The 14,293-nt window shown below is 43.0% G+C and overlaps 1 protein-coding gene across 4 annotated transcripts in view; it reads left to right on the top strand.

Annotated features, from left to right (window-relative positions):
• Nucleotides 1-14,293, top strand: part of VPS53 (VPS53 subunit of GARP complex) — a 66,179-nt gene that overhangs the window by 41,342 nt on the left and 10,544 nt on the right. For all 4 annotated transcript variants that reach the window (XM_061363602.1, XM_061363601.1, XM_061363599.1 and 1 more), the window contains 4 exons: nt 546-693; nt 1,628-1,710; nt 5,236-5,314; nt 10,175-10,323. In XM_061363602.1, coding sequence (XP_061219586.1) covers nt 546-693; nt 1,628-1,710; nt 5,236-5,314; nt 10,175-10,323 — 459 coding nt within the window. The remainder of the gene's footprint in view (nt 1-545; nt 694-1,627; nt 1,711-5,235; nt 5,315-10,174; nt 10,324-14,293) is intronic.

Raw genomic sequence — 14,293 nt, 5'->3', positions numbered from 1 at the left:
ATTTCCTGACTCTAAACTGTTCTGAGTCTTTCTTTGCTGATACATGGCTGTTAATCACTAGGAGACAGTGGAAAGAAGCCATATTTTCAATAATTTACTGTGTTGATATCATCAGTCTTTAAAACAGGTTACCACATTTTCAGATGTATGCTGACATCTGTTTAGTACTGAGGAGATAAATATGACAAGCTGCCTGATAGTTCCTGAGATTTTTCTGTAATCTTTAATTAGATTTTGAGTAACTGGAAGTGAAGGTGAAGCTGGCTGGGGAGGGCTCTATTCCACTTGCATTCTAATCTCCCATGTTGTGAATGAATGAGTTGTCCTTTGTCTGAAGCTTTGATACGAAATCCTGTTTGTCTTTCTAATAGATATTCCTTAATCAAAATAGCAGGTTTGGTTTGATGCAGAATGACACTGACCTGTGTTGCATTGGACTTTGTGGTCACAAGGGCTTTTTGTGGCACTAAAATTTAGTAATAATTTTGCAATGTGCATGTCTGTACACCTGAAAGCTTTACAGGTTTTGTCTTATTTTTTTCCAGGACAACTAGCAGCAGTGGTGGGCTCACCATCACTAGTTTGCTGAAAGAAAAGGAAGGCTCTGAAGTGGCAAAATTTACTTTAGAAGAACTGTGCCTCATTTGCAGCATCTTAAGTACTGCAGAATACTGCTTGGCAACCACCCAGCAGGTGAGCTTTCCTCTACAACACCGCTGGGATGGCATCCAGCAGCAGCCCCTCTTCTGTCAGGAGATGCTGTGCTGCTCCCACTTCATGGTTAAGCTGCTGTGGAGACTTGAAGAGCCAGAAGTACTAAAATAGCCAGAGTACTGTCTGGTCCACATGCATCCTGTTGGTTATTGAGCCCTACATTATTAAATCTGTATTTCAAGGAAAGAAAAATACTGATTTTTGCTGTTTCTACCTGAGAAAAGTCATTTGCTTGTAATACTGCTTTGCAGCATCAGTTTTGGATTTAGTTCTTTTATACTTTTTGCATAATTTGTTTTGCATTGGGGACCAAATGTAAAACAAATACCCCTTGTGGTTCATGATCTTCCTTTTGTAAAAACAAGAACAACAGTAATTTGATACAGGTTTGGGAAAATGCTTGCATGAAATATTGGGGCAAGGTGAAGTGAAGAGAGATGGTATTTTTACTGACATGCTTTGCAGCTCCAGTGATTGTTACATTCAGGTGCTTTCAAAATGCCATAGGTTAGTAGATGAGCTGCGATGTTTGGCTCTATCAGGACCTCTCCACCAGTAGAACTGGCAGTCCTCCTCCTTTGCACTTCGGGCACAGGCAGGGTGTTGAAAAACATCTTTATTAGCAGGACAGGTGCCACAGTGTTAAGTTAGTACGTTAGCATGTCTTACTAGAGTTACATAAATGACCTTGGAGGTTTACTTCTTTGAGAACATGGTGCCACCATAGTCCATCCTGGCAGGTTTAGGGTGTCCAACAAGGAGAGATTTCCAGTGTTCACTGGCTGAGTTTTGGTTATAGTCTGGGCACACAGTAAGTTTTTAAAAGCTGACTTTTCCAGGATATAAGTTTTCAAGAATGGTCATTTCAAATAAGAAATCTGATCTTTCTGTTGCTTGTTTTGTTTCCTAACAGTTGGAAGAGAAACTCAAAGAAAAAGTGGATGCAAGTCTAGTGGAGAGAATCAACCTGACGGGAGAGATGGACACTTTCAGCATGTATGTTCAGCAGATGCATCCTTCCACAATATATCAAAATCCTAGTTTGTAAACCAGATGGTGCTGGAGTAATACAAGCCCAAGATTCCAATGTTGTAGGACCCAGTCAGCAGTAGGACCGACCCAGATACGTAGCCTAGGCATAGGCATTTTCCTGGTGATGGAATGGTCATCCTTTGGCTAATCCAAGAGCAGCGGTAGTACGGACTTTAGATGTAGTTGTTCCTCATCGTCCTAGCCAAAGGAACAAAAGCACTGGAAAGGGGAAAGGAAATTGTGAGTTTTCATCTCAAACATCATTTGCATCTTGGCAGCTCTGGGAGGTGACTGCTACATTTCAAGAAAGGAAGCTATTTCAGTACATTCCTTCCTGCTTTAACTTCCCCCAGTTAATCAGCAGCCTTGTCAGTATGATCAAACCCCATTTCAGATGACATAAAAGACTGATCCAATCTTATATTTGGGGATTATAATTGAGAGAAGATTATCATTCATTAAAATAACTTTTCACGTAACGATACTAAAAATACTCCCTTCTGACATCCTCTCCACCACTGACAAATAGATTGAATGTTTTTTGAGAGAAGGAAATTGAGGCAAAAAAAAAAATGTTTTGCCTCACATCAGACAAAAGAAAACCTTGGTAAATCTGGGAAAATAATCCCTATCAGCAGCTCTCCTCCTCCCTAAAACTAAGACTCAGCCCACACAGCAGTAAGATTTTTTTCAGAAGGCTCCCTTCCTATGATTCCTCCTCTCTTGCTCCAGTGGGCAGGATCCCACTGAATCGCCATCCAGGTTTTTCACATGGTCTCAGGCTCCATTCCAGGCTGCAGAGACTCCCTTCCCGTTACATATTTCTCAGACCTTTTTAAGAGTAAATCCCTGACCAAAATCTGGGGTTGCTGTGTCCACTAAGCCAAAGCAATCAAGGTAGCTGGGAAGTAGAAATAAAATATGCCCTATGATGGGGTTTTCTTACCATGAACAAGTCAAGGGTGAGTTTTGTATTTTCTCATGACCTGTCCATCAAGAGCCAGCTGCCTTGAGTCGCTGCTGTTTCCACTGTGGCTGCCTCAGGAGGCGGTTGGTTGTAGGCAGCCAGTATGATCTGTTTTGGAAACTGTTTAAACATATAGCTCACGTTTGCTGTTTTGGACAGCTTTAAAGTTCCGCTGACAGCCCTGATGCATCTTGTAACAGAGGCTTTTTAATTGACTTTCAGTCTGTTCCAGTGTAGTGCTTTGTCCAGTCTTCTGTCAGTGTAAGTCATAGCTATAAACCTCTCTGGCGTTTGCTCATTCAACATTGAACAAGTTGTTTCTTTGGGGATTTGATGTCTTGTTAGGCACAGTCATAAAGAGAGTGATAAAACATTGCTTCTTACACACCCTGGAAAGTGTTCTACCTTTGCAGAAAGGAGAGTGCAGAACCACCCCAGATGTGTATAAAGCGATTGACGTGAGATGGGGGGCTACCCCTGGGGTGGCTAAACATTTTCTATATCTATGTTGGAAAAATGAGCTCTTCTTGAAGTTCAAAAGTAGGAAAATTACTGTCATTTAAATCCAGAAATCTCTGATTCCCACCCCCTGCCCTACTGATCTGTTGTGAGATCATGGGTAGTGTTTAGAGACCCCTTGAAGGCCTGAAGTGTTGAACATACTGTACTAAGAGCTTACTGTACTGCTCATTTGTGGCCTCAGCTTCCCGATCTGTGCATCTGTCAGGGATTGTCTGAGGATTCATTAACTGCTCCTGAAGTACTGTTATGTGCTGCCCGGGGCAAAGATATGAAGTGGCTTCTGGCAGAACCATGTCATGATGCTTTATGTTTGCAACACCACTTTCTTGCTGCACCATTCACCCTCTAAAGCCAGTATTTATTTTGAAGAGTAGACAAATAGGTTTTTCTCCCTGATTGCAATTTTGTGGGTTTTAGGTGAGCGCCTGCACTTGGAACAGCTCCTGATGTGTGGACACTAGTGATGAGGTCACTTGCCTTCCACTGACAGAATTGTGTTGCATTTTGGTGCTGAATCACAGCTCTTTCCTTAAAGTCACTGACAGGAGGTGCCCTGCAGGAGTCAGCTGTGCCCAAGAGACATGATTTCAATCCAGCTGGTGGAATCCCCCAAGGGAGTAAATCCTGTAGTGCCCAGCAGAAGCACCAGCAGAAATGGTCACAGGCTTTTTTTATCCCAGTGCAAGTTTTAGATCGTATAACTTGAAGCCAGTATTCACATCTCCCAGACTAACTTCCAAATAATTTTGAATGAGTTTGCCTTTACAAACAAATTAATTGCTCTGAAGGAATACTCCTTTACTTGCCAGCCTGTTCCAGACTTTGTGTACTAGAGCTTTAGGAAGGGGAATAGAAAACCTCTGTGGGTTGCAGGGAAAGACATGACCCAGCTCCCAGCAGCAGAATTAAGAGTGGGTGATACCATATCTCAATGAGGAGGTGGATATTTAAAACTATTTTGAAGAGTGAACTCCACAGTAGTACCCAGAACTTCAAAAAGAAGATGAGGGGGAGGAAAACTGTTTGGAAGACGTATTGGTCAGATTTCTTACAGATCTGCAATTCCCATCTATGCTGCCATCATGAGAAAGCAAAAGTAAAATCCAGTTTTTACATATATAATCCCAAAGTTGTAAACAGCCATGTGTGGCAGATTGAAGGTTTACACTCCTTTAAAAACTGTACTTACTCAGTGAAACACAGTCACTTACTACTTCCAGCATAAGTTGTAATGTGAGTACTTGGTTATGTGCCCTCAAGGGTGGTCTGAGCTGTTGCAGACAATGTTTCCTGGTTGGTTTTTTAGGATCAGTTGCACCTTTGTGCCCATCATAATATGGTGGCATCTAATGTGTCTCTAAGCAATATTGTGCTGTTAAGAAAAAAAGAGGGAGGGAAATGTGTTTGACTAATGTGTTCTTTAGTCTGGTATATGTCTTTGAGAAACTTAAACAATGGATGGCGGCAATCCTAGACATAGTGTAAATAAGACATCTGCCTTGATCTTCTCAAATGGGAGACACGTTCAGAACTCATGCAGATGTGCTTTTTGAAATCCTCTTTGCAAGTTTCTGTGAGTAGTAGAATGTTGGCTGTGAGTAAATGGAGTGGTGACAAAATTTTAGTTTTATGTATTAAATTTGAAGGCAAATCCAAGTCTGGGCTTGTATTCTTGGGGGTTCTTCTTCTTCCTGATGTGAAGTTGGGGGTTACTCAATGTGACACCTTTGATCTCCAGCTCCTTCCATGTGTCAAAACAGAGAAAGGTCTGCTGTTAAAATGTTCTCGCTACACTAAAGCCCATTATGTAGCTCCCTGATGAACAGCATGTAGAAATTCCCAGCTCCTTTTCAGTACAAGTTTTAGCCATGTATATTCACAGCATAATGCAACTGTCAGCCAGTAGATGATTTTCTGCCTTTCACAGTCAAATAAAGCCAGTTCTGGCACTGTGTCACTCAGTACTGTTCTAAAACTCATGCTTGACTCTTTTTTTGCAGTGTGATCTCCAACAGCATACAGTTGTTAGTGCAGGACCTGGATGCAGCCTGTGACCCTGCCCTGACTGCTATGAGCAAGGTAGGGTCTGGATTTGTTTTGGGAAGAGGCACCCTTAAGATCCATGTGAAGTTCTTGGTTATTTTGATGGCTTTATTTCACAATTGACATACCCTTTTGCACTGCTATATATTGATTTTGTCTTGCTTCTTAGAGCAACAATTGCTCTATTTATAAGTATATCCTTCACTCTAAAACCTCTTACGTTCAGATTAGAGCTTTCAGTCTTTTGCACCACAATAAAACACACAAATACTTTCTTTAACTACATAAGGCTTTATTTTTTCACTCCTAATGCCAGTGAGATCCTTTAAAATGGAGAAAACTTTTGTTAGCATGAAATTTCAACTACAACTTCTTGTTTGCTGTTCTCTTTGTGTTCTTTGACAAGGAGTTTTACTAGCCTGGGTGTTTGTGGCTGTTAAATGGAGGTACTCAAAGGGTAATAAGGAACTGAGATTGAGCCCTATTGCTTCTGTGATCCTCTCAAGGACATATGGAGCCATTCCTAGGGAGGCCCATATGATTAGTGCTTAAGGATTTTGTTGCAGTTACACTGCTGGCTTTTATACGTTTAAAATGCAGAGCTGTGTTTTCTTGCCAAAGTATTGTGAAAACCCAGACTGCTTTAGACAGAGGTGAAGACAACAAAAGTGGATTGAACAATTTTTTTTTTAATTAGAAATATTAAACATAGAGCTCCATTTTTGTAGGATCAACACACTGTCTCACTGCCATGAATTTTAATAGCTTTCTGCTTTATGATGTATTCCAGCTGTAACTAGCCCCGCCACCCCCAGCTAATATTTGAAGTGGAATGCAGCTGGTAATAGAGCTTGTATGTGTTCCAAGTGAAAAGAGGATTTTTTTTTTTCCCCCTGTAAAATAACACTGTTAGGAAGGGCTCAGCACTTCAGGTGTTGTGTGTGTGCTGTGTCAGTTCCTTACATCTCCTGAACCTACATAGTGTAGTAGTAGTTGAATCACTTAGCTCTGACTGTTTGTACCCAAACCACAACCTTGAGAAAGCAGCAGCTGGTCGGCCATTTATTTTTGTCTTTGGAACACTGGTAAAATGCAGCACATGTGATGGGACTGATGATATATAAACAAGTTAAGTGTTATGAAATTAGCTAAATAAATACTTGTCACTTGTGCACACATTCCACTATTTGCATCAGCCAGAGTCACATTTATGTGATTTTTACTAGACCTGGGTTTGCTGTAAAGAGTTTTTCTCCTTCAGCCTCCTCCTTCCTTTCCTTCAGGGCTGGATTTTTACTCTGATGGTTGAATAAGAAATGCATATGATTGATTATTTAAATGCAGAGTTAGTATTTGGAAGTGTAAAATTTCAGTCTATATTAAAGGAGTAAAGCTGTGTGGCTGATCCATTCCAGTTTTCCTGTACTGGGAAGGCATGTTCGTCTGAAGACCTATACTCCATTAGGGCTCTTCCTTTGTTTAGCTTCTTTTCATTTACTTCACTCTGGTGTCCTCCAAGATAGAACATTCCCAGTCCTTTGTTGGAGTCTGGCTTTTCTTTTTCCTTGCAAAAATGTTCAGTAGCTATAAGAGGTAAATTAAGAAATACTTAAACCTCTAAATCGAATCTGGCTGCAAGCCATTTAGAGAGACTTAACACAGAAAATGGCATTGTGACTATTGCTGTCAGCTGGGAATGGTACTTGGTTTCCCTGGTTCTTTACCTTGTGTGTTCTGGAAGAAGTGATAAATGATGAGGAGGCCCCATGTTACAAAATGTGTAGGTGTTAATCTTTGCTCAAACTTTGGAGCAGGTGTAGAGTGATTAAACACGGCTGTAGGATGGGGAGCTGGGAAGCGGCGTGGGAGAGGAATTTGCCCTAAAACCCCATTGTCATATTCTGGAGAACAAAGTACTGAGAATGTGTTGTACTGATCTGTAGCAGGCCCTTAAATTGTCTGGTGTGCTTTATTTTTAATTGTTGGGATAAGGGAACTGATAATCTGCATGGGATATTTTTGCCCCAATGAAGTTTATGGATTGCACTGGCTAAGCCTTGATTCACTTGCTGAATTAAGCATCGATTTATATGTAAAACTGCTGGTAAGTGGGGCTGGGGGACATTTTAATGACGCATGTCGATTGCTTGCTGGGGTTTTATATTTTGCTAAAACCTTTTGGCACAGCCAGAATTTCCTACTTCCTTTACAACTGAGTGGACACCAGCAAGCGCTTAAACACGGAGCTTTAATAATCTCTCCATTACATACAAGGAAAACCCCAAGAGCAGAGCAATCAGAGCTGCCAACTGCTAATTTAAAGTCACCATGGGTGCGTTTCAGCACTCAGACAAGGTGCAGTGTGTAACAGTGCAAACCAGAACTTGTGTTGGAAAACAATGGAGGCAGTTTCAAAGGCAGCAGTATCTGCTGCCTGCAGCAGCCACTGGCTCTTTTCTCCCCTCCCACCTCTTCCTGCATGAGGAATGTGTGGTCAAGGGTGAAGGTGCTGGCCTGGTGGTTATGTGTGCTTCCCATGCCCAGTCTGGAGCCTGTAACTGGCAGTGGGATGCTGCTGAGCATGGGGGGACTTGGATACTGATCCATCTTCCATGAAGCAACCTCTTTGCTGGAGACCCAGGTCAGTGCTGCACATGGAAGAAGGACCTGGTGGCTCATGGTTTGGTGCTGTCACTCCATTCCTAGCTTTCTGGGGACACAGGGACATATGGAGACATGGGCCCCCGCAGCTGGGCAGACCCAGGGATGCTCTTGAGGCCCTGCCTTGCCCAGAAGGTAGTACAGCTCTTCTTACATGCCAAACCACTCCAGTTTTGCTTAGGGTTTCTCTTTTCTCCTCCCTTTTTAAGAAAGCACCCTAAAATCTTGACAGTCCTGGCTTTTTGTAGTGAAAACTAGCTCTGAAGGTAGAACCAGAGCTTTGAACCCCTTGCAGGCAGCCGCGTTGCCCTGTGTCGTTGCAGTGTGCAGGTGCCTTTTGGCTGCTGTTGGAGACCCTGCGTGCTGGGATTCTCCCTTTGGCCGGCAAGTGCGAGGCCTCACTGCTCCAGTTCTTTGGACTCATTTTCAGCTTGTGTATGTAAACTATGTGGATATCCCAAGAAAAACATAGGACGAGGGAAAAAGAGGCATAAATTTAGAATGACAGGAACAAAGCTTTACCAGAAGAGTTGGGGTCATATTTCTTCTGATGACTTTTCAGTATGTGTACCATTTCTTTCATTGCAGCTACTGGTCTTTTCTTTGGGTGAAACACACCCCCATACACACACACAAAGGGCTATTTTTACTATTCGTGCTTTAAAGGTTTGGTTGTAAAGTATTGCTTTTGGAATGAAGACCAACAAAATGAAAAAGCTACTGTTCTATTGTTGCAGTAATTCAACTCAGCAGTCCCTTCCCACTTCCTGGCCATTCCCGCTATACGGGGATGGTCTGTTGGTTGAGGATCATTGTCTGTCAAGAAGAGCCAGCGCTGGGAACGTGCAAGTCCATCAGGGAACTAGGCACAAAGTGTTTTCTTTGGATATGGCTTGTACCATGAGGAGTAGAAAAGCAGTTGTCTCTTGAGCAATCTTCAAATGAAAGATGGAATGAAAACCCCATAGAGCAGGTGATGAGAGAGGGATCCCTGCTTGCTTCCTGGGTAATGTGAAATGAGCAGGCTGGGGTTTTGTTTGTTTGGTTTCAATAAAGACAGCTTTGGTAGGACATGTGTAGACTCTCCCAGACATTGTGGTTTTGCAAAGAATTTGGCTTCTCTTGCCTATTAAGTTGTTTGGATGGAATTGAACTGGCTGGGTTGCAGGGGACAAAGTAGCCATAATTAAATTAAAACCAGGAATAAAAAACTTGTGCACGCAAAATCCAGAACTTGAGAAAACAAGTTTGAGGGCAAATACCCCTCAAAAGGAAAAGCTCATCTTCCACATGTGCCCAGTTTCCTACCCTAATTTCTTGTCTGTTTTCCTCCTGTTTCATCTGCAGCATGAGGAACAGCATCTCCAGTTAGTTGGAGCACATCGCAGAGCGCATGGTCTTTGAGCAGTAGCAGAGCTATGAGTGGTTTTCTGGATGCTGGAGTTTCTTGGTGAAACGTTGCTATATACATGGGTGCTTGGCCAGTCTACCCAATTTTCTCTTCTGTTTTTCCCCCACAACTTACATTGTGTACTCGCTGTGTACTCACTGCAAATAAGGCTCAGAGAAAGTCAAGGGAGTCACACATCTGGCTCACAGGGGCTATTCTGTTGCATTTCTGATGACTGTAAATGAAAACAAAGTGGGAAGTTGGGTAACTCTTCTTGGTTTATGTTTTCTTGATGTGAATTTGGGATAAGCTGAAGCACCCTAGTTTGTACACAAGAAGTGTTTTCGGTGTGAGCTATGCTGGATTTTAAAGCGTATTTCTACCTCTTCCATCTATCTGTCATCAGTCTCACCAGTATTAAAGTCTTGGCTGCCATACAGGAATCCAGACTTTGCAAGCTTGCAGATATTTTCTCAAATGCCTGTAATCAGGATTTATGTGGGCATTTCATCCTGGCAAACTGGAAACTGTTAAATATTAAGGCAGTCTGGCATGCTCCAAAACCTTTTTTAATCCTAGTGGTCTCTATTTGCATAGGTTACTGGTCACAACCTCTCTCTGCTCTGGTGCAGAAAGGGTTGTTCTTGGTTTTCTGTCTGTCTTCTTCTGGAAAGGTTTCGCTCAGTGTAGTGACGAAGAACTTGACCTTGGTGGTGAATTGCAGTGGCAGTGTCTTAATGATTCCTTAGAGATCTTTGGACAGGAAGTTTGTAGTTTTCCTTACCTATTGCTTGACTCTTAATGAATTGAACAGTCTCTTTGGTTGTTATTTCCCCTTTGTGCAGATGCAGTGGCAGAACGTGGAACACGTCGGTGACCAGAGTCCTTATGTCACCTCGGTGATTCTCCACATTAAACAGAATGTCCCCATCATCCGTGACAATCTGGCCTCCACGAGAAAGTATTTCACTCAGTTCTGCATAAAATTTGCAAAGTAAGTTACCAACATGGCACAGAGTTCATCGAGGTCTCTGGTTCTCACTAGCCTGTACGTGATCATCTGTTTGCTTTGTAGAGTGCAGCATCGTGGCTGTTAGTGTCTGGGTGAACAAAGAGGGCACAGAGGGAGGTGGGTTAGGACAGCAAACACCAGCAGCTGCTGGCAAGGTTAAAAGATACTTCAGTTTCTTGTCTCAAGTTTCCTGCTGAGGCAGATTTTCTCAGATATTCCTGTTGATTGGTTCTTCCCTACATAGCTAAACCATCCCATAAAATATTGTGATGATCACTGCCTACTCTTTGCCAAGTACAGAAGGTTTTGTGTTGGACATCTTTAAAAGGCTTTGAATGTCTGAATTAGACATGACTCCTACTCTGGGAACCTACTTTCCTTTCAGTGATAAGAGGCTGTGGTGTTTCCAGGTACTAAGAAATCTGGTGCGTCATTTAATTCTAAAATACCTATTTCGCTGTAAGGAGGGCATGTGTGATGAGTATGTTCTGCCTTGACAGTCCAAAAGCTGCTTTTCTGTGCAAAAATAGTTCACTAAGGAGGGGAATATTCAGGGGAGTAGTTCAGATTTTGGAGAAAATTCTGTTTCCTGTCAAATCACTTAATGTTGAGCATTGTGAAAGAACTGGAAGATGAGATAGAAATGCCCCTTGCCTCTGGGTTTAGGGTTGAGCTCTCCAGCATCTCTTGGACACCCAAACTTTGAAGCTGTGTGTCTGAAACAAGAATTCAGTTCTTTGGGAAGATACTTGGAACTTTTCCCTGCTTGCCTGTGGCCAGCAGAGCTTTGCATGCCAATGCCCCAAGAAAAAACCTCAGGAGGACTCTGCCAGTCGTAGCTGCTGCTTTTGGTGTTGCATGTGACTCTGCTGGTGGACTTGTGAGCTGTGCCATGCATATCATGTGTCACTCTAAAATACCTTAACGTTTCATTCATCTTCAATAAGCTAATCATCCTGAAATAAACTGTGGCCTGGCAGTTACTGTGTGGGTTTGAGACTGGAGCTTCAGCTCCTGCTTCAGCAGGGAAGGATGCAGCGGGGTCTCCTGAGAACTCTTAGCTCTCACAGCAGGGAGGCTGACCTGAGAGTTTCATTCCCCTTTTCTATCTCAGGGTACTCGTTAGCTTGCATTACGGAGCAGTTACTGATAAATCATATTATGACGTTGCCCATAATCACTGTTTGGAATGCTGTCTCAGTGAAAATTTATTGCACTTAAGCCTTCTATGTGGTTTCACTTGAATTTTGTATCACTAACATGGTGATAAATAAAAAAAACCCCCATTTACTCAGCTGTTCAAGAGCACACTCTTAATACCTCAGCTTAGTTGCCTCCCTTTTAACTTTATTGCTAAGCGCATATCAAGTAAACTCAGGATAAAACGAACATCTAAGCCGAGTGTCTTTGTCATAGCTTGTTCCATAGTTGAGCACAGAAACATGCAAAACTACCACTCTGCTTCAAAACCTTTTTTAAGACAACTACAGCTCTGATCTGCAGCACTTCAAAATGAAGACACAGTCCTGAGTTCATTATGGTGTGAATCAGGTGGAGAAGTGAAAATTTGGTTCCTAAGGATTGTTTTTGCCAGATCCTATTTAGAGTTCTTCTGTACAACTTGGATTTAAAGAGAACTAGTGCAGTGGTAAGGGTGTATTGATGTACTTAAAATGCTGATGACATTTTAATGCATGCAAACATTTGTATTTTTGAAGCTCTGAATTCTTATGGAATATGCTTGCCTGCCCAATATAAATACCTGGCCTTTTGTGTGCTCCACAACACAGAAAATCCTTTTAACAGGCATTGTACTTCTCCATATGTTAATGCCTGTATCTATTTGAACTGCCAGCCACTTCTCAGCTCTAATGGATTGTATAAAGCGCTAGTGTTGAGTTACAGGACCACAGGGGAGAAGGCATCTAAAGTCACTAAATTTAAAACTGAGGGATCTGAGCCAAGTCTGCAAGAAGAAAAATGGCCATCAAAAATGGCATCAGTCCTCTAACCTAATTTGTCATTTTTGTTTTGTTTTGACCAATATGCAGCCCTCACTCCCATGAAGTAGTGAGAAGCAGCCAGCTTTCCAGGAGGCACTTGCAGGCAGGGTGAGGGGCTCTGGTCTCACTGCACCTCAGTCCTTATCCTTTGAAATCAAAAACCACAGTGGTGAAGCTGTGGCTGCTACGCAGGGATGTGTTTGGGAAGTCTGTGACCTGACCTCAATGAGGAAGAGATTAGAACCAAGAGACAGGAAAAACAAACAGCTCTCCCCCTCGCCAGAATAACGGCTCATCCATTACAAACAGGCAAGCATGGTGGGTAACTGCAGCAGGCACCCTTCCAGTTCTGGCCTTTGCATCGTGCTTATAGTGAGAGGAGTTGGGTGGAAGAAGATCGTGACAAGGAGGCTCCTGGAGGTTTGGAAACAGTGAGCCAAGCTGCAAGGGCTGGTCACTGCCTTGGAGCAGGATATAAAGCAAAACCCTTCTCAGCTGCAGTGACTCAGTGGCACCAGGATGCTTTGAATGATGCCCTGCAGTAGCTCATTTTCCTTCAGACAGGCAAGACTGTGGTTGCATCTCTGTCTGCCTTGCTTAGCAAGGCATTGTGTTTGATGCATCAGCAGTGCAGGGGATTAGGAAAGCACAGGCTTTGGCAGAGCCACTCCCGTTGGGTGGAAGCCTCTCAAATACTGTGGTTTCTCTGCTTTAGGTTCCTCATCTGTCCCACACTGCTTTATTATTATGCTGGGGACTTGTCTGCTTCTATGGAGGGTTTGCTGGATTTGGCTTTATAACTGAAATTGTAAATGAATTCTGGCATCCAGTCTAGCTCTGTGGATGTGCAGGGAGTGAAGGCATTTAGAGTACAAAGCCTCGTGCAGAGCATTAACATTGAATTCGCACGTATTATTTGCATCAGGATTGCCTGCTGTATGCTGAGAGAGCCAAGCACTGAGTCCAGCCTAGGCAAGAGACTCAAGTGAATTTTTCAGTTAAGTGCAACTGCGCTTGATGGTCTCTGCTTGTCCAAAAAGCCCTCCCAGAACACAAGAGCAGCCTTTGGTCCTTATGGTTTGTCTTGTCTGTCCTCCTGGAGTTGAGAAGCTGTTTCCAATAAGGCAGCGTGAAATAACAGGCATGTGGGGATGGGAGGTCACTTTACCCTTCTGCACTGATTGTGGGTGGCCATCCTAAGGGGCCTGGGAATTGTTTCATGCAAGACAGAGAGCTGTCTATGGGAGACATTTGGTTACATAGAAGATTAAAAAAAGAGAGGGGAGGGGTCCTTTGGCTGCTGGTCTGCCACCGTGTAAAAAGAGAGGCTCGCTCATATAGAACATGAGCATTAGCTCCATGTCTGATCTTACAGAGGGAAGGACAGTTGGACCTAGCTGCAAGATCAAAGATAGAGTTAACTTCTTGCTCTCTTCAGCTTGTAGCAAGGTGCTGCACCCAGAGCTGCTACCCATTGATCATTTTATAGGATCACCTAAGCTCCAGCTGTGCTTAGCACTCTAATTGCCCTCTGGGAATTAGCTGTGCACCTGAAAAATGGATTTTAAACCAGATATATTGCATCTCTGCTGTCATGCTTTTGTGCAAGAGGAGATAGCGCTTGTTTCCCTCCTCTTATTTGTGTTTTGTTGCCGAGGTAGTTTCTCTGGTGGTCAAATTCAAAGCTGTTTGGGGCAGCCCAGTAGCTGGTTCTCAATAGTAGTTTGAAATTGTTCTCCCTGCTGCCTCTCCAGGAAAGGATGATTCACTGAAAGAGGTCGTGGCTGTGTCTGAGAGAAGGGGAAAGGAAGGAGCCTTTGCTTGGACTCTTCCTTGAACCATTTCTTTGGATTTTCTCAGCAGCTTGGCATGCTCTCTGCCTGAGTTACACTTTTGTCATTCTTCCATGAGAAAGGGCAAAAAATAAATGTCCTGGCTTGGAAAACAGG

This window comes from Neopsephotus bourkii, unplaced genomic scaffold (genome assembly GCF_033783945.1).
Source record: "Neopsephotus bourkii isolate Nb327-2 ecotype Australia unplaced genomic scaffold, CSIRO-AGI_Nbou_v1 NB_1154, whole genome shotgun sequence".
NCBI lineage: Eukaryota > Metazoa > Chordata > Aves > Psittaciformes > Psittacidae > Neopsephotus > Neopsephotus bourkii.
The sequence above is the reverse complement of the archived record's forward strand: the minus strand, read 5'-3'. Positions and strand labels throughout refer to the sequence as shown.